The sequence below is a fragment of the Salvelinus fontinalis genome, chromosome 11, assembly GCF_029448725.1.
Source record: "Salvelinus fontinalis isolate EN_2023a chromosome 11, ASM2944872v1, whole genome shotgun sequence".
Lineage (NCBI taxonomy): Eukaryota > Metazoa > Chordata > Actinopteri > Salmoniformes > Salmonidae > Salvelinus > Salvelinus fontinalis.
This window is the reverse complement of record NC_074675.1, coordinates 30,387,127-30,407,544: the sequence shown is the minus strand read 5'-3', so window position 1 is coordinate 30,407,544 and position 20,418 is coordinate 30,387,127. Positions and strand designations below refer to the sequence as shown.

At 47.3% G+C, this 20,418-nt stretch overlaps 1 protein-coding gene across 1 annotated transcript in view; it reads right to left on the bottom strand.

Annotated features, from left to right (window-relative positions):
* The window catches only part of LOC129865498 (ninjurin-2-like), a 65,172-nt gene extending 63,244 nt beyond the window's left edge, over positions 1 to 1,928 (bottom strand). Inside the window, exon 1 of the mRNA XM_055938345.1 lies at positions 1,671 to 1,928. Coding sequence (XP_055794320.1) covers positions 1,671 to 1,706 — 36 coding nt within the window. The 5' untranslated portion in view covers positions 1,707 to 1,928. The remainder of the gene's footprint in view (positions 1 to 1,670) is intronic.
* Between the last annotated feature and the right edge of the window lie 18,490 nt (positions 1,929 to 20,418).

The window sequence follows — 20,418 nt, the reverse complement described above, 5'->3', positions numbered from 1 at the left end:
AATTGAATATGTCATTGAACCAATTGCACTTTATGGCAGCGAGGTGTGGGGTCCACTTGCAAAACAAGATTTCATCAAATGGGACAAACATCCCATTGAAACCCTGCATGCAGAGTTCTGTAAGATTCTCCTACATGTCCAGAGGAAAACTACAAACAATGCATGCAGGGCAGAATTAGGCAAATATCCACTAATAATAAAAACTCAAAAAAGAGCAATTAAGTTTTGGAAACATCTAAAATACAGTGACCCCCTCTCATATCACTACCAAGCCCTGCAATACCAAGAGCTGAGCAAAGAAAAGAGTCCCCTCATCCAGCTGGTCCTGGGGCTGAGTTCACAAACCTGTTCTACTAACACACTGAAGCCTCAGGACCAGAACATCCAATCAATCAGGATAAACCAAATTACAACACAGTCAAAACAAAACTACATTGCTTATTGGGAAACACAAGCACAAACACAAAGAAAAATGCAGTGCTATCTGGCCCTAAATCGACAGTACACCGTGGCTAACTATTTGACTATGGTTACTGATCAAAACCTTAGAAAAACCTTGACAAAGTACAGGCTCAGTGAGCACAGCCTTGCCATTGAGAAGGGTAGACACAGGAAAACCTGGCTCCCTGTAGAGGAAAGGCTGTGCAACCACTGCACAACAGCAGAACCTGAGACGGAGCTGCATTTCCTGACAAAATGTCAAAAATATAAAACAATTAGAGAGTGTCATTTCCCCAAATTTGAAACTCTTATTCAAGGTTTCAAAGACCTCTCTGATGAGGATAGGCTACCCGTCCTGTTGGGGGAGGACGCAGAGAGCTGTGGGTTGGCAGCGCACTACATTGCTGCCTGCCATAAGTTGAGGGACAGTGTCTGACAGACCAATCAACCTGCACATGTCCTCTACTGTATGTTTATTGTTATTGTTGAATGTATGGTTATTTTGACACTTAGTTATTGTTGTTACTGTTGTCCCGTTGACCATTTTGATTCTCATTTTTATATTGTAAATAAGCTTTGGCAATATGTACATTGTTACGTCATGCCAATAAAGCAAATTGAATTGAATTGAATTGAATTGAGAGAGAGAGAGACAGAGAAAGAGAAAGAGAAAGAGAGAGAGAGAGAGAGAGAATATACAGAGGACAGAGAGAGAGAGACAGAGAGAGAGAGAGAGAGAGAGAGAGAGAGAGAGAGACAGAGAGCGAGGGAGAGATAGAGAGAGAGACAGAGAGTGAGGGAGAGACAGAGAGAGAGAGAGAGAGACAGAGAATGAGGGAGAGACAGAGAGAGGGAGAGACAGAGAGCGAGGGAGAGACAGAGAGTGAGGGAGAGACAGAGAGTGAGGGAGAGACAGAGAGAGAGAGAGAGACAGAGAATGAGGGAGAGACAGAGAGAGAGACAGAGAGAGAGAGACAGGGAGTGAGAGAGAGACAGAGAGCGAGAGAGAGACAGAGAGCGAGGGGGAGACAGAGAGCGAGGGAGAGACAGAGAGTGAGGGAGAGACAGAGAGAGAGAGAGACAGAGAATGAGGGATAGACAGAGAGAGAGAGAGAGACAGAGAGAGAGTGAGAGAAAGACAGAGCGAGAGAGAATATACAGAGGACAGAGAGGTCCTCTGAACTGACCACCATCACATCATTATCAGGCCAGTGAGGTTTAGTACTAACCTGCCGTTCTGCGCGTCCTCTTGTTGTTGACATCATGGAAGTCAAGACAGCTACCAGATCTTTAAGGGCCCTGTGCTTGTGGCAAAGAAATCGACCAGTTTAAGCTCTTTTATCCCTATTTTCCGATCTCTCTCCGTCTGTGTACCTTCCCTGTGCCTTCCCTGTGTCTCCCCTGATGGCCAAGCTAAAACTGTGCCTTGTGTGGAACTTGAACTAAAAACGCTGAAAAGCTGGCAGAGCATTTTTAAGAAATGCAGGGCACCAGGCAGGGCAAGGACAGGCAGACAAACAAGTGTGTTATTCAGGGTTCCCCCCCCCCCCCCCTCACAACAGCACTGGGAGTGGAATGCAACTGGCAACTGAAAAGGCAACAAAACCCCTGTCTCTTTCAGCCAAATGGGGAACCAGTCAATAAAACCCTAGTGGGTCTCTAAACCAGAGGGGAACCAGTCAATAAAACCCTAGTGGGTCTCTAAACCAGAGGGGAACCAGTCAATACAACCCTAGTGGGTCTCTAAACCAGAGGGGAACCAGTCAATACAACCCTAGTGGGTCTCTAAACCAGAGGGGAACCAGTCAATACAACCCTAGTGGGTCTCTAAACCAGAGGGGAACCAGTCAATACAACCCTAGTGGGTCTCTAAACCACAGGGGAACCAGTCAATAAAACCCTAGTGGGTCTCTAAACCAGAGAGGAACCAGTCAATACAACCCTAGTGGGTCTCTAAACCAGAGAGGAACCAGTCAATACAACCCTAGTGGGTCTCTAAACCAGAGGGGAACCAGTCAATAAAACCCTAGTGGGTCTCTAAACCAGAGGGGAACCAGTCAATACAACCCTAGTGGGTCTCTAAACCAGAGTACCAAACCCCTGTCTCTTTCAGCCAAATGGGGAACCAGTCAATAGAACCCTAGTGGGTCTCTAAACCAGAGTACCAAACCCCTGTCTCTTTCAGCCAAATGATGAACCAGTCAATGAAACCCTGGTGGGTCTCTAAACCAGAGGGGAACCAGTCAATACAACCCTAGTGGGTCTCTAAACCAGAGGGGAACCAGTCAATACAACCCTAGTGGGTCTCTAAACCAGAGGGGAACCAGTCAATAAAACCCTAGTGGGTCTCTAAACCAGAGTACCAAACCCCTGTCTCTTTCAGCCAAATGGGGAACCAGTCAATAAAACCCTAGTGGGTCTCTAAACCAGAGGGGAACCAGTCAATAAAACCCTAGTGGGTCTCTAAACCAGAGAGGAACCAGTCAATACAACCCTAGTGGGTCTCTAAACCAGAGAGGAACCAGTCAATAAAACCCTAGTGGGTCTCTAAACCAGAGTACCAAACCCCTGTCTCTTTCAGCCAAATGGGGAACCAGTCAATAGAACCCTAGTGGGTCTCTAAACCAGAGTACCAAACCCCTGTCTCTTTCAGCCAAATGGGGAACCAGTCAATAAAACCCTAGTGGGTCTCTAAACCAGAGGGGAACCAGTCAACACAACCCTAGTGGGTCTCTAAACCAGAGGGGAACCAGTCAACACAACCCTAGTGGGTCTCTAAACCAGAGGGGAACCAGTCAATACAACCCTAGTGGGTCTCTAAACCAGAGAGGAACCAGTCAATACAACCCTAGTGGGTCTCTAAACCAGAGTACCAAACCCCTGTCTCTTTCAGCCAAATGGGGAACCAGTCAATAAAACCCTAGTGGGTCTCTAAACCAGAGGGGAACCAGTCAATAAAACCCTAGTGGGTCTCTAAACCGGAGGGGAACCAGTCAATAAAACCCTAGTGGGTCTCTAAACCAGAGTACCAAACCCCTGTCTCTTTCAGCCAAATGGGGAACCAGTCAATAGAACCCTAGTGGGTCTCTAAACCAGAGTACCAAACCCCTGTCTCTTTCAGCCAAATGGGGAACCAGTCAATAAAACCCTAGTGGGTCTCTAAACCAGAGGGGAACCAGTCAATAAAACCCTAGTGGGTCTCTAAACCAGAGTACCAAACCCCTGTCTCTTTCAGCCAAATGGGGAACCAGTCAATAAAACCCTAGTGGGTCTCTAAACCAGAGGGGAACCAGTCAACACAACCCTAGTGGGTCTCTAAACCAGAGGGGAACCAGTCAACACAACCCTAGTGGGTCTCTAAACCAGAGGGGAACCAGTCAATACAACCCTAGTGGGTCTCTAAACCAGAGAGGAACCAGTCAATACAACCCTAGTGGGTCTCTAAACCAGAGTACCAAACCCCTGTCTCTTTCAGCCAAATGGGGAACCAGTCAATAAAACCCTAGTGGGTCTCTAAACCAGAGGGGAACCAGTCAATAAAACCCTAGTGGGTCTCTAAACCGGAGGGGAACCAGTCAATAAAACCCTAGTGGGTCTCTAAACCGGAGGGGAACCAGTCAATAAAACCCTAGTGGGTCTCTAAACCAGAGTATAGTAAATACATTATCTCTCTTCCCGCCCAGTCAATATTATTAGGTTGTTGAACCTCTATGGTCTCCCAGTGTTCATTCAACAAACCATCCTAGTGTGGTTTCATGCCGTATTTGCGTCTATTTGGTCAACAAATACAGATCTGCTATTTCTGTGTTTAGTCTACTGAACCGTGCTACGTTAGACAGAAGGCCCACTGTTGTATGTAAACAACTAAGGCCACAAACCCAGAATGGAGATTCTTATTGAGATCTAACCACAGAAGAATCTTAGAATGTCTCCAATCTTACACTTACAGAACAATCTGCTAACTGAAGGCAATGCTGGTATGTAGTCTATATAGGGTCATGGGTGGGTTTTAGGTTAAATAGCTGCCTGTTCTCAGAAGGGATTTATGTTCAAAACGTACATACAACATATACAAAACATCAACAACAAACAGAGCTCTCACACACAGGATCTGGAATGCTTTCTCACAATTCTTCTCCCTTTACCTTCTAGGAATTCAGAGTTTTTGGAAATGAACTTTTTGAAACTTAAAATCATGAAAATAATGAGTTGTTGGTCAGCTGGACCTTTGCCATCAGTTATCCTGAGGGATCATACAGTAGTCAGGTCACGGTAAGGTCAGCATCAGTTATCCTGAGGGATCATACAGTAGTCAGGTCACGGTAAGGTCAGCATCAGTTATCCTGAGGGATCATACAGTAGTCAGGTCACGGTAAGGTCAGCATCGTCTGGTTTTAGTATGAGAGATGCTGATAATAGTCAATGATAAATTGATGCATTTCAAAGTTACATTTCTCCAACCCCATCCCTCTGTTTTATACCAAACAAAGTGGCAGGGCGGCTGCTTTGTTGTTTTCCAATGAAGGAGTGGGCCTTTAACCAGTCAGGTCACAGTCAGGTCATAGTCAGGTCATAGACAGGTTATAGTCAGGTCATAGTCAGGTCATAGTCAGGTCATAGACAGGTTATAGTCAGGGCATAGTCAGGTCATAGTCAGGTCATAGACAGGTTATAGTCAGGTCATAGACAGGTTATAGACAGGTTATAGTCAGGTCATAGTCAGGTCATAGACAGGTTATAGTCAGGTCATAGTCAGGTCATAGTCAGGTCATAGTCAGGTCATAGTCAGGTCATAGACAGGTTATAGTCAGGTCATAGACAGGTTATAGTCAGGTCATAGTCAGGTCATAGACAGGTTATAGTCAGGTCATAGACAGGTTATAGTCAGGTCACAGTCAGGTCACAGTCAGGTCATAGACAGGTTATAGTCAGGTCATAGTCAGGTTATAGTCAGGTCACAGTCAGGTCATAGTCAGGTCATAGACAGGTTATAGTCAGGTCATAGACAGGTTATAGTCAGGTCACAGTCAGGTTATAGTCAGGTCATAGACAGGTTATAGACAGGTTATAGTCAGGTCCTAGTCAGGTCATAGACAGGTTATAGTCAGGTCATAGGCAGGTTATAGTCAGGTCACAGTCAGGTCATAGTCAGGTCATAGACAGGTTATAGTCAGGTCATAGTCAGGTCACAGTCAGGTTATAGTCAGGTCATAGACAGGTTATAGTCAGGTCACAGTCAGGTCATAGTCAGGTCATAGTCAGGTTATAGTCAGGTCATAGTCAGGTTATAGTCAGGTCATAGACAGGTTATAGTCAGGTCATAGTCAGGTCATAGTCAGGTTATAGTCAGGTTATAGTCAGGTCATAGACAGGTTATAGACAGGTTATAGTCAGGTCATAGTCAGGTCATAGACAGGTTATAGTCAGGTCATAGACAGGTTATAGTCAGGTCACAGTCAGGTCACAGTCAGGTCATAGACAGGTTATAGTCAGGTCATAGTCAGGTTATAGTCAGGTCACAGTCAGGTCATAGTCAGGTCATAGACAGGTTATAGTCAGGTCATAGACAGGTTATAGTCAGGTCACAGTCAGGTCATAGTCAGGTCATAGACAGGTTATAGTCAGGTCATAGACAGGTTATAGTCAGGTCACAGTCAGGTTATAGTCAGGTCATAGTCAGGTTATAGTCAGGTCATAGACAGGTTATAGTCAGGTCATAGTCAGGTCATAGTCAGGTTATAGTCAGGTCATAGACAGGTTATAGTCAGGTCATAGACAGATTATAGTCAGGTCATAGACAGGTTATATTCAGGTTATAGTCAGGTCATAGACAGGTTATAGTCAGGTCACTGATAATTGTAGATGATAATCTGTGTGTTCAAGCCACCTGTTGGAACAGTCACAGGGCTGCCAAACAGACAATGGCACCCTATGCCCTGCATAGTGCACTACTTTTGACCAGGGCCCACAGTGCACTATGTAAGGAATAGCACGCTATCTGGGACGTAGGGAGACTGACTTTGTTTGAGTTGCCCTGTCAGCCCGAGGGAACATCTGGATGTCAGCTATGATCAAACAGCGCTAGCCGCAGGGTCACGGTAGAGGGGCGCCAACCTCGTCCTCGCCTCCGCAATCCTCAAACTGATTATTACCTGGGGAAAAAAATACGAACTTCACTAAAGTACACATTTGAAGGTAATTTTTGTTCGTTTGTTCCTCTTTTCAATACATAAACACACAGAAGCTCATCCTGAGCCCCTAAGTTATGCAGAAACTAAAAGATACTAGTTTCTTTCATACTCAGCAAAAAAAGGGAAACCAACCCGTCAGCTATAATTATCAGCACTGAGACAGAGACAGAAAAGAGTCCCCACAACACAGCGGATTATAATATCAGAGCCTGGAGGTGGAACGTTCCAGTAGTTCTGGAAGGCAGAAGGCAGAGAGGGAACGGGGAGGGCTTCCAGTTGACAGTAAGAACGGGGAGGGCTTCCAGTTGACAGTAAGAACGGGGAGGGCTTCCAGTTGACAGTAAGAACGGGGAGGGCTTCCAGTTGACAGTAAGAACGGGGAGGGCTTCCAGTTGACAGTAAGAACGGGGAGGGCTTCCAGTTGACAGTAAGAACGGGGAGGGCTTCCAGTTGACAGTAAGAACGGGGAGGGCTTCCAGTTGACAGTCAGAACGGGGAGGGCTTCCAGTTGACAGTAAGAACGGGGAGGGCTTCCAGTTGACAGTAAGAACGGGGAGGGCTTCCAGTTGACAGTAAGAACGGGGAGGGCTTCCAGTTGACAGTAAGAACGGGGAGGGCTTCCAGTTGACAGTCAGAACGGGGAGGGCTTCCAGTTGACAGTAAGAACGGGGAGGGCTTCCAGTTGACAGTAAGAACGGGGAGGGCTTCCAGTTGACAGTAAGAACGGGGAGGGCTTCCAGTTGACAGTAAGAACGGGGAGGGCTTCCAGTTGACAGTAAGAACGGGGAGGGCTTCCAGTTGACAGTAAGAACGAGGAGGGCTTCCAGTTGACAGTAAGGACGGGAAGGGCTTCCAGTTGACAGTAAAAACGGGAAGGGCTTCCAGTTGACAGTAAGAACGGGGAGGGCTTCCAGTTGACAGTAAGAACGAGGAGGGCTTCCAGTTGACAGTAAGAACGGGGAGGGCTTCCAGTTGACAGTAAGAACGGGAAGGGCTTCCAGTTGACAGTAAGAACGGGAAGGGCTTCCAGTTGACAGTAAGGACGGGAAGGGCTTCCAGTTGACAGTAAGAACGGGGAGGGCTTCCAGTTGACAGTAAGAACGAGGAGGGCTTCTAGTTGACAGTAAGAACGGGGAGGGCTTCCAGTTGACAGTAAGAACGGGGAGGGCTTCCAGTTGACAGTAAGAACGGGGAGGGCTTCCAGTTGACAGTAAGAACGAGGAGGGCTTCCAGTTGACAGTCAGAACGGGGAGGGCTTCCGGTTGACAGTAAGAACGGGGAGGGCTTCCTGTTGACAGTAAGAACGGGGAGGGCTTCCAGTTGACAGTAAGAACGAGGAGGGCTTCCAGTTGACAGTAAGAACGAGGAGGGCTTCCAGTTGACAGTAAGAACGGGGAGGGCTTCCAGTTGACAGTAAGAACGGGGAGGGCTTCCAGTTGACAGTAAGAACGAGGAGGGCTTCCAGTTGACAGTCAGAACGGGGAGGGCTTCCGGTTGACAGTAAGAACGGGGAGGGCTTCCACTTGACAGTAAGAACGGGGAGGGCTTCCAGTTGACAGTAAGAACGGGAGGGCTTCCAGTTGACAGTAAGAACGGGGAGGGCTTCCAGTTGACAGTAAGAACGGTTGAGGGCTTCCAGTTGACAGTAAGAACGGGGAGGGCTTCCAGTTGACAGTAAGAACGGGGAGGGCTTCCAGTTGACAGTAAGAACGGGGAGGGCTTCCAGTTGACAGTAAGAACGGGGAGGGCTTCCAGTTGACAGTAAGAACGGGGAGGGCTTCCAGTTGACAGTAAGAACGGGGAGGGCTTCCAGTTGACAGTAAGAACGGGGAGGACTTCCAGTTGACAGTCAGAACGGGGAGGGCTTCCAGTTGACAGTAAGAACGGTTGAGGGCTTCCAGTTGACAGTAAGAACGGGGAGGGCTTCCAGTTGACAGTAAGAACGGGGAGGGCTTCCAGTTGACAGTAAGAACGGGGAGGGCTTCCAGTTGACAGTAAGAACGGGGAGGGCTTCCAGTTGACAGTAAGAACGGGGAGGGCTTCCAGTTGACAGTAAGAACGGGGAGGGCTTCCAGTTGACAGTAAGAACGGGGAGGGCTTCCAGTTGACAGTAAGGACGGGGAGGGCTTCCAGTTGACAGTAAGAACGGGGAGGGCTTCCAGTTGACAGTAAGAACGGGGAGGGCTTCCAGTTGACAGTAAGAACGGGAGGGCTTCCAGTTGACAGTAAGAACGGGGAGGGCTTCCAGTTGACAGTAAGGCTTTTCAATAATCAGAGGCCACAACCAGCCCAGGTATGTTAAACAACCGTCTGTTTGCACAGGTCTAAAAGCTGTGCTGCAAAGTTCAGCTTCAACAGAGAGCCTCACTACATCCTGCTTTGAAAAACACCAAGATTAAGCTTTTGAGGGAAGAAAAATGATACTCCTTCCTCTTTTTCTGAGAAAAGGCAAAGCGCAAGACTTTCCAGGGATCCAGTCAATTTGTCTAGTTGTCAAGCCTCATATCCTCGGTGACGGACTGAAAGACTGGGGCTTCTTACAGCTTTATGGGTCTTTGTAGTTCAAATCCCATTTTATTGCTCACATTCACGTGTGTCGCGAAATGCTTGTTGTAACAGTTATAAAAGATAAGCTGACTGAAAAAATACTTCTCCTGTTTTTTTTGTGTGGAGACAGTAGCATCCCTACTACTGTATTGACCAATCACACGCCAGGGTCATGTTCAGTGGGGCATAACGTAGCAAAACAGCACGCACATGGGCATTCCTATTGGACTAGTCCAGATAAAACCTCCCCAGTTTCAAAATGTTCCCCTGTTTTGTGCCTACTGAACACGACCCTGTTTTGTCACGGCCAGGCGCCAGCCTCAATCGTTTAACATAGAGAGGTCAAAGGTCGGGTGCTAGGCTGTGCTGGTCTCCCATTCACACGCACGCACGCACGCACGCACGCACGCACGCACACACACACACACACACACACACACACACACACACACACACACACACACACACACACACACACACACACACACACACACACACACACACACACACACACACACACACACACCATAAAGAGCCTTTATATGCCAGCCAGCCGTAGCCAAGGCGACTGGGACCAACCAGGGAGATGAGGGGTTGACTGGGTGCCACTACAGCTGTACGTTGTGTGTGTGTGCGTGTGCGTGTGCGTGTGCGTGTGCGTGTGCGTGTGCGTGTGCGTGTGTGTGTGTGTGTGTGTGTGTGTGTGTGTGTGTGTGTGTGTGTGTGTAGTTGTGATGGTGGACACGTGGTATAGTGTGGTGCTGTCTCTCTGTTTACTCCCTGTGTATGGCTACGTCCCAGTTTTCCACCCTTGCACACACCCATCATAGATTTAAAGGGACAGGGTTGGTATAAGCATTGGCAGGAGGGAGTTTCCATCGTTAATAAATCCATGCAAGAAAGTGTACAAGTTCACACTTCAGGAGAACGGGAATGTAGCCCATGTCTCCTCATCCTGGTCCTAAGACCTCACAGCCAGGGAGGTTCTTTGTGTCTCCTCATCCTGGTACTAAGACCTCACAGCCAGGGAGGTTCTTCGTGTCTCCTCATCCTGGTACTAAGACCTCACAGCCAGGGAGGTTCTTCGTGTCTCCTCATCCTGGTACTAAGACCTCACAGCCAGGGAGGTTCTTCGTGTCTCCTCATCCTGGTACTAAGACCTCACAGCCAGGGAGGTTCTTCGTGTCTCCTCATCCTGGTACTAAGACCTCACAGCCAGGGAGGTTCTTCGTGTCTCCTCATCCTGGTCCTAAGACCTCACAGCCAGGGAGGTTCTTCGTGTCTCCTCATCCTGGTACTAAGACCTCACAGCCAGGGAGGTTCTTCGTGTCTCCTCATCCTGGTACTAAGACCTCACAGTCAGGGAGGTGCTACGTGTCTCCTCATCCTGGTACTAAGACCTCACAGTCAGGGAGGTGCTATAACCAAGTCTGTTCCTAGGAAGGAGATGAGCTGAACCCCAAGTCTGTTCCTAGAGATGAGCTGAACCCCAAGTCTGTTCCTAGAGATGAGCTGAACCCCAAGTCTGTTCCTAGAGAGGAGATGAACCCCAAGTCTGTTCCTAGAGATGAGCTGAACCCCAAGTCTGTTCCTAGAGAGGAGATGAGCTGAACCCCAAGTCTGTTCCTAGAGAGGAGATGAACCCCAAGTCTGTTCCTAGAGATGAGCTGAGCCCCAAGTCTGTTCCTAGAGAGGAGCTGAACCCCAAGTCTGTTCCTAGAGATGAGCTGAACCAAGTCCGTTCCTAGAGAGGAGATGAACCCCAAGTCTGTTCCTAGAGAGGAGATGAGCTGAACCCCAAGTCTGTTCCTAGAGAGGAGCTGAACCCCAAGTCTGTTCCTAGAGATGAGCTGAACCAAGTCCGTTCCTAGAGAGGAGATGAACCCCAAGTCTGTTCCTATAGAGGAGATGAGCTGAACCCCAAGTCTGTTCCTAGAGATGAGCTGAACCCCAAGTCTGTTCCTAGAGAGGAGATGAACCCCAAGTCTGTTCCTAGAGATGAGCTGAACCCCAAGTCTGTTCCTAGAGATGAGCTGAACCCCAAGTCTGTTCCTAGAGAGGAGCTGAACCCCAAGTCTGTTCCTAGAGATGAGCTGAACCCCAAGTCTGTTCCTAGAGATGAGATGAACCCCAAGTCTGTTCCTAGAGATGAGATGAACCCCAAGTCTGTTCCTAGAGATGAGCTGAACCCCAAGTCTGTTCCCAGGGAGGAGATGAGCTGAACCCCAAGTCTGTTCCTAGAGAGGAGCTGAACCCCAAGTCTGTTCCTAGAGATGAGCTGAACCCCAAGTCTGTTTCTAGAGATGAGCTGAACCCCAAGTCTGTTCCTAGAGATGAGCTGAACCCCAAGTCTGTTCCTAGAGATGAGCTGAACCCCAAGTCTGTTCCTAGAGATGAGATGAGCTGAACCCCAAGTCTGTTCCTAGAGATGAGCTGAACCCCAAGTCTGTTCCTAGAGATGAGCTGAACCCCAAGTCTGTTTCTAGAGATGAGCTGAACCCCAAGTCTGTTCCTAGAGATGAGCTGAACCCCAAGTCTGTTCCTAGAGATGAGCTGAACCCCAAGTCTGTTCCTAGAGATGAGCTGAACCCCTAGTCTGTTCCTAGAGATGAGCTGAACCCCAAGTCTGTTCCTAGAGAGGAGAGGAGCTGAACCCCAAGTCTGTTCATAGAGATGAGCTGAACCCCAAGTCTGTTCCTAGAGATGAGCTGAACCCCAAGTCTGTTCCTAGAGATGAGATGAACCCCAAGTCTGTTCCTAGAGATGAGATGAGCTGAACCCCAAGTCTGTTCCTAGGAAGGAGCTGAATCCCAAGTCTGTTCCTAGAGATGAGCTGAACCCCAAGTCTGTTCCTAGGGAGGAGATGAACCCCAAGTCTGTTCCTAGAGATGAGCTGAACCCCAAGTCTGTTCCTAGAGATGAGATGAGCTGAACCCCAAGTCTGTTCCTAGAGAGGAGATGAACCCCAAGTCTGTTCCTAGAGATGAGCTGAACCCCAAGTCTGTTCCTAGAGATGAGATGAACCCCAAGTCTGTTCCTAGAGATGAGCTGAACCCCAAGTCTGTTCCTAGAGATGAGATGAGCTGAACCCCAAGTCTGTTCCTAGAGAGGAGAGGAGCTGAACCCCAAGTCTGTTCCTAGAGATGAGATGAGCTGAACCCCAAGTCTGTTCCTAGGAAGGAGATGAGCTGAACCCCAAGTCTGTTCCTAGGGAGGAGATGAGCTGAACCCCAAGTCTGTTCCTAGGGAGGAGATGAGCTGAACCCCAAGTCTGTTCCTAGGAAGGAGATGAGCTGAACCCCAAGTCTGTTCCTAGGAAGGAGATGAGCTGAACCCCAAGTCTGTTCCTAGGAAGGAGATGAGCTGAACCCCAAGTCTGTTCCTAGGAAGGAGATGAGCTGAACCCCAAGTCTGTTCCTAGGAAGGAGATGAGCTGAACCCCAAGTCTGTTCCTAGGAAGGAGATGAGCTGAACCCCAAGTCTGTTCCTAGGAAGGAGATGAGCTGAACCCCAAGTCTGTTCCTAGGAAGGAGATGAGCTGAACCCCAAGTCTGTTCCTAGGAAGGAGATGAGCTGAACCCCAAGTCTGTTCCTAGGGAGGAGTTAGTTGTTTCTTTGTAAAGGTTCTGTACACAACATACTCCCACAGCACTCTAAAGGTGAATGTATCTGTCAGTTACTTGGCATGACATTAACACTGTCCATAAATGTGTCAGTACAGTTGCCTTTGAGAGGGAGGCGCACACACACACACACACACACGCGCGCACACACACACACACGCGCGCACACACGCACACGCACACGCACACACGCTATAGCTTTGATGTGGGGACTTTGGCACAACAAAGTTGCTACACTTCCCTGTTCAACGGGTGGGAAACCTCCTTCCCTTGTCATGCAAACCAAGCACCTCTACATTACCGGTAGTTGAGTCTTTCTTTGCACAAATGTTTTGTTTCTGCGTCGTGACAAATGAGCAGTGTGTGAAAATGTGTGTGACCGTGTGTGTGACAGTGTGTGTGGCAGTGTGTGTGACAGTGTGTGTGGCAGTGTGTGTGACAGTGTGTGTGTGTGTGTGTGTGGCAGTGTGTGTGGCAGTGTGTGTGACAGTGTGTGTGACAGTGTGTGTGTGACAGTGTGTGTGTGACAGTGTGTGTGACCGTGTGTGTGACAGTGTGTGTGACAGTGTGTGTGTGTGTGTGTGATAGTGTGTGTGACAGTGTGTGTGTGACAGTGTGTGTGTGACAGTGTGTGTGTGACAGTGTGTGTGACGGTGTGTGTGAGGAGCCTGCAGGTCGACAGGAAGATACACACACACACACACACACACACACACACACACACACACACACACACACACACACACACACACACACACACACACACACACACACACACACACACACACACACACACACACACACACACATACACACATACACACACACACCATACATGTCCAGGGAAAATGCAGCATTGTGTTTGGGAGAGAAACCCACAATTACTATGGCCTTTTAAGAAGCTTCAACTACCATGTAAATGTATTGCTCCCAAAGTCAATGCAGAATACTATAAATTACTGGCGCCATTGATACACATTTTCATGAAAATTATATTTGTGCAAAACAAAATCAAGGATATTTAATATTTTCAAAGAGGCCAAATGTAATCCTGTGAATGATCTGTCTGCTCTTCTGGACATCTGCTGAATCTAAAGCCACAGGTGTACCTGCATCCTGTGTGGTGATCTGTGAGGACAATTTACAGCAAATGCTACAACCCAACGGCACAAGATAACAGTTGTGGGTCGTGAGAAGATATATATCATAACTTAAAGATGAGACATCAACCTGATTTAGATCATATTAGGTGTCCCATTGTCCCCCTCAGATATTACATATGTCTTCCATAGCTACTGCAGTCACAGACCTCTCAGTCAGGCATTCCTGACTTGTGCAATTACTGTTTGAAGCAATTACCTTTTCAAAGCTACTCCAACCGCAGGGAAAAATGCCTAATTGACTATAATTGCTTAAAATGTTGCAACAACAGAGAACATGTACACGTGCAGGTAATTTTCCCCATGCGTTTAAAATATCGGCACCCCATGGGGGGAACATAAAGCTCAGTGCGTTTTGTCTTTGGACTCTCTTCTGCCCCCAGCTGGCGAGAAGAGTCACTGCAGTCGTTTTAAATAAATATGCCATGTAGCAGACGCTTTTAACCAAAGCAAGTTAGTATTTTGTTAATAGATAGAGTAATAACTAAGACATGCAATCATGGTGAGTAATACGGATCCAAGCAGCTGACTGAGGATATCTTCAACTTTAACTAAAATCCCTCCATTACATCCTCATCCTCTCTTGTAATACTACTAACCAAGAGGAAGTGACACGTCCATCACTGCAACATGATCACTGCAGCAATACATCCTCCTTACACCCACAAGGGAAAGTGAAGTTGATCATTTTCTTACATCCTTATGTGTCAACATTTCAAACTGCTTATTGGCGATTCTAAATTGTTTCCCAGTTTCTCCAAGATGTTGAACAATTTGTTGCATAACCTTAACGTTCATCACTTCCCTTTCCATCACTTAAATTTAGCCCCCTAATTTCCTGGTATAGCTTGTGTTTTGTAACATACAGTCATCATGTTAGCTACCTATCTCCTTCCACCCAGTCCATACAGAAAACAGCCTTTGTTAACCAATACTGGAAGAGAGTGCAGGGCAAATCAGTTGCCCAAAGTAGACAGGAAACAACATGCTGTTGCCCATAGTAGACAGGAAACAACATGCTGTTGCCCAAAGTAGACAGGAAACAACATGCTGTTGCCCACAGTAGACAGGAAACAACATGCTGTTGCCCACAGTAGACAGGAAACAACATGCTGTTGCCCAAAGTAGACAGGAAACAACATGCTGTTGTCCAAAGTAGACAGGAAACAACATGCTGTTGCCCAAAGTAGACAGGAAACAACATGCTGTTGCCCAAAGTAGACAGGAAACAACATGCTGTTGCCCACAGTAGACAGGAAACAACATGCTGTTGCCCAAAGTAGACAGGAAACAACATGCTGTTGCCCAAAGTAGACAGGAAACAACATGCTGTTGCCCAAAGTAGACAGGAAACAACATGCTGTTACCCAAAGTAGACAGGAAACAACATGCTGTTGCCCAAAGTAGACAGGAAACAACATGCTGTTGCCCACAGTAGACAGGAAACAACATGCCGTTGCCCATAGTAGACAGGAAACAACATGCTGTTACCCACAGTAGACAGGAAACAACATGCTGTTGCCCAAAGTAGACAGGAAACAACATGCTGTTGCCCACAGTAGACACGAAACAACATGCTGTTGCCCACAGTAGACATGAAACAACATGCTATTTGCCCAAAGTAGACAGGAAACAACATGCTGTTGCCCAAAGTAGACAGGAAACAACATGCTGTTGCCCACAGTAGACAGGAAACAACATGCTGTTGCCCACAGTAGACAGGAAACAACATGCTGTTGCCCACAGTAGACAGGAAACAACATGCTGTTGCCCAAAGTAGACAGGAAACAACATGCTGTTGCCCAAAGTAGACAGGAAACAACATGCTGTTGCCCAAAGTAGACAGGAAACAACATGCTGTTGCCCACAGTAGACAGGAAACAACATGCTGTTGCCCAAAGTAGACAGGAAACAACATGCTGTTGCCCACAGTAGACAGGAAACAACATGCTGTTGTCAAAAGTAGACAGGAAACAACATGCTGTTGCCCACAGTAGACAGGAAACAACATGCTGTTGCCCAAAGTAGACAGGAAACAACATACTGTTACCCAAAGTAGACAGGAAACAACAAACAACAGACCACTGGGGGGGTCCTATACCATGTCTAAAACAGGCGACTGGAGGGGTCCTATACCAAGTCTAAAACAGACCACTGGGGGGGTCCTATACCAAGTCTAAAACAGACCACTGGGGGGGTCCTATACCAAGTCTAAAACAGACCACTGGGGGGGTCCTATACCAAGTCTAAAAACAGACCACTGGGGGGTCCTATACCATGTCTAAAACAGACCACTGGGGGGGTCCTATACCAAGTCTAAAACAGACCACTGGGGTCCTATACCAAGTCTAAAAACAGATATCCCATGTATTGTCACTTTCCACATCTTCATCATGTGGCAGGATTAAGGGGGTGCTGGAGGCTTCATAGCCCTCACAAGGTGCATAGTGAGAGAAAGACCACAGAACGAACACGTGTGTCACGCATGATAAGAAAGAGAGAACGGGGAGGGAGGGAGGGAGGGAGGGAGGGAGGGGGGAGGGAGGGCGGGAGGGAGGCAGGGAGGGAGCGAGGGAGGGAGGGAGGGAGGGAGGGAGGGGGGGGGGGAGGGAGGGAGGGAGGGAGGGAGGGAGGGAGGGGGGGGGAGGGAGGGAGGGAGGGAGGGAGGGAGGGAGGGAGGGAGGGAGGGAGGGAGGGAGGGAGGGAGGGAGGGGGGGGGCGGGAGGGAGGGAGGGAGGGAGGGCATGAGTGAAAGAAAAATAAATGAGGTGGTTACTGTGTTTTCTAATGTTTTCAGAGTGTTGCTAACCTCTGTGTGCAGTGAAAACACAACATGTACAAAACCCCACGTCACCATGGGAACATCCCAAATAGCATTGAACTACGTTTGACCAGAGCCTCATGGGTCCACAATATTCACTACATACGGAAGAGGATGATGTTTGGGACGCAGAAGCCAATAAACACCAAGCAGCCCTGATGTATTGACTGACATGAGAGGCCCTCGAGCACATTCTAAAAGACAAAGAGTCATTGAGAAACAGAGGGGTTAGTGAAGGTTTAAACAGGGAGTACATAGGTATTGGGAAAAGGAGGGGGAAACGGGTACAAATAACCAGTGACAGTTCATTTACTTAATGCTTTCTGAGTTTTAGTTTAAATTAGTTTTTCATGTCATCGCAGAATAGGAAAATCATGTGCTGTTTGAGTCACCAGAGCTCAGCGCTCAATGCAGCAGCCTTGCCGAGGTCCTCAACTGCGGTGCTCTTTGTTATTGCACTCTACACAAGAGGAGCAAAGTGAAAACAATGGGCATTTAACCTTTGCATCACAAAGGGAAATGTACTATGGATTAAAGGAAAAGTCCACCCAAAAACTATCTTCTGGTATTTGTTTCATTAGTCCATATAGTCCCACATTTTTTTTGCATGTCAGCAATTAAGTTTTCAAGATATATACATGTCAAAATACAGAAATACAGCCGGTATGATGCACTTTGCATATTTTAAGCACGTTTAGCCAGTAACCAAAAGGTTGCTGGTTCAAATCCCTAATCTGGCAAGGTGGAAAAATCTGCCATTCTGCCCTTGAGCAAGGCAGTTAACACCCAACAACTGTTCCCCGGACGCCGATGAAGTCGACAAAGGCTGCCCCGTGCGCCTCTCTGGTTCAGAGGGTTAAATACGGAAGACACATCTTGGTTGAATGCACTCAGTTGTGCAACTGACTAGGTCTCCCCTTCCCATATACTGAACACATCACTTCCTTTTTTAAATAATATGTTTAAAAAGATCCCTGGCCCAAATCTGTGTTGATTTTATAATAACACCAGTGAACATTTTCTCTGTCCCAATTCAATTCAATTTTGGTCCAGCAAAAAGATTAACGATAGTTTCATATACCGGCTTCGTTCCTGGGTACATGCAGTAGTTTATATCTACTGTACATTTCACAGTTGTCAGGGTTGTGTGCGGAGAATGTTTGGAGTCAAACGCAGGACACAGGTCTGAGCGAAACCACAGAGTATTTACTCATAATATATACACAATTCCACAAATGGAAAAGAAACAGATACGAACACGTATCAAATACAACACCTAACGCACAAACAATCACGGACAAACATAAATGAAAGACAGAGGGTTAAATAGGGAACATGATGGGGGGAATTGATACCAGGTGTGTAAAATACAGACAAAACAAAACGAAACAGAAAAATGGATCGATGGTGACTAGAAAGCCGGTGACGTCGACCGCCGAACACCACCCGAACAAGGAGAAGGGCCGACTTCGGCGGAAGTCGTGACAACAGTTTCTATACCAGCTGGCTTTCTGGGTACATGTAGTAGTATATCTATATTTCTGTACCAGCTGGCTTTCTGGGTACATGTAGTAGTATATCTATATTTCTATACCAGCTTGCTTTCTGGGTACATGTATGTAGTATATCTATATTTCTATACCAGCTTGCTTTCTGGGTACATGTAGTAGTATATCTATATTTCTATACCAGCTTGCTTTCTGGGTACATGTATGTAGTATATCTACTGTATGTAGTATATCTGACGACACAACAGTGGTAGGCCAGATCACCGACAACGATGAGACGGCCTATAGGGAGGAGGTCAGAGAACTGGCAGTGTGGTGCCAGGACAACAATCTCTCCTTCAATGTGAACAAGACAAAAGAGCTGATCGTGGACCACAGGAAAAGGAGGGCCGAACAGGCCCCCATTAACATCGACGGGACTGTAGTGGAGCAGGTTGAGAGCTTCAAGTTCCTTGGTGTCCACATCACCAACAAACTATCATGGTCCAAACATACCAAGACAGTCGTGAAGAGGGCACGACAAAACCTTTTCCCCCTCAGGAGACTGAAAAGATTTGGCATGGGTCCCCAGATCCTCAAAAGGTTCTACAGCTGCACCATCGAGAGCATCCTGCCCGGTTGCATCACCACCTGGTATGGCAACTGCTCGGCATCTGACCGTAAGGCACTACAGAGGGTAGTGCGAACGGGCCAGTACATCACTGGGGCCAAGCTTCCTGCCATCCAGGACCTATATAATAGGCGGTGTCAGAGGAAAGCCCATAAAATTGTCAGAGACTCCAGTCACCCAAGTTATAGACTGTTTTCTCTGCTACCACATGGCAAGCGGTACCGGAGTCTAGGACCAAAAGGCTCCTCAACAGCCTCTACCCCCAAGCCATTAGACTGCTGAACAATTCATAAGAATCGCCACTGGACAATTTACATTGTTTGTTACCTATGCATAGTCACTTCGCCCCCACCTACATGTACATATTATCTCAACTAGCCTGTACCCTTGCACACTGACTCGGTACCACCTGTATATTGCCTCGTTATTGTTGGTTAACGGTTTGTAAGTAAGCATTTCACAGTAAAGTCTACACTTGTTGTATTCGATGAATGTGGAAATAAAGTTTGATTTGATATTTCTATACCAGCTTGCTTCCTGGGCACATGTAGTCACATGTAGTCGGCAGGGTAGCCTAGTGGTTAGAGAGCCTAGTGAGCGTTGGACTAGTAACAGCATGGTTGCAAGTTCGAATCCCCGAGCTCACAGTTCAAATCTGTCATTCTGCCCCTGAACAAGGCAGTTAACCCACTGTTCCTAGGCTGCCATTGAAAATAAGAATTTGTTCTTAACTGACTTGCCTAGTTAAATAAAGGACAAACAAATATCTACACTGAGGGGACAAAACATTAGGAACACCTGCTCCTTTCGTGATGTAAATCCAGGTAAAAGCTATGACGGATTTAAGCCTGGAGACATTTGAGACATGGATTGTGTATGTGTGTCATTCAGAGGGTGAATGGGCAAGACAATAAATGTAAGTGCCTTTGAACGGGGTATGGTAGTAGTTCTCAGGCGCATCGGTTCGTGTCAGGAACTGCAACACTGCTGAGTTTTTCACGCTCAATAGTTTCCGGTGGTTATCAAGAATGTAACACCACCCAAAGGACATCCAGCCAACTTGACAACTGTGCATTGGAGTCAACATGGGCCAGCATCCCTGTCGAAGGCTTTTGACACCTTGTAGAGTTCGTGCCCCGACGAATTGAGGTTATTCTAAGGGCAAAGAGTGCAACTCTATATTAGGAAGGTGTTCTTAATGTTTTGTAGACTCGGTGTCTATTTGACACATTTCTTATCACTGCATTTTCTTCTGCAGAAGCCTTCTGGTTTCCTTTGTTCCCTTGGTCTATTTGAGTGAGTGTGTTATCCTGTGAACAGTTTAGGGCTGCACTACAGGCCCTGGTCAAAAGTAGTGCAATACATAGGGAATAGGGCTCTGGTCTAAAGTAGTGCGCTATATAGGGAATAGGGCTCTGGTCTAAAGTAGTGCACTATATAGGGAATAGGGATGTGGTCTAAAGTAGGGCACTATATAGGCAATAGGTTGCCATTTGGGACGTAACGCGGTGACAGAC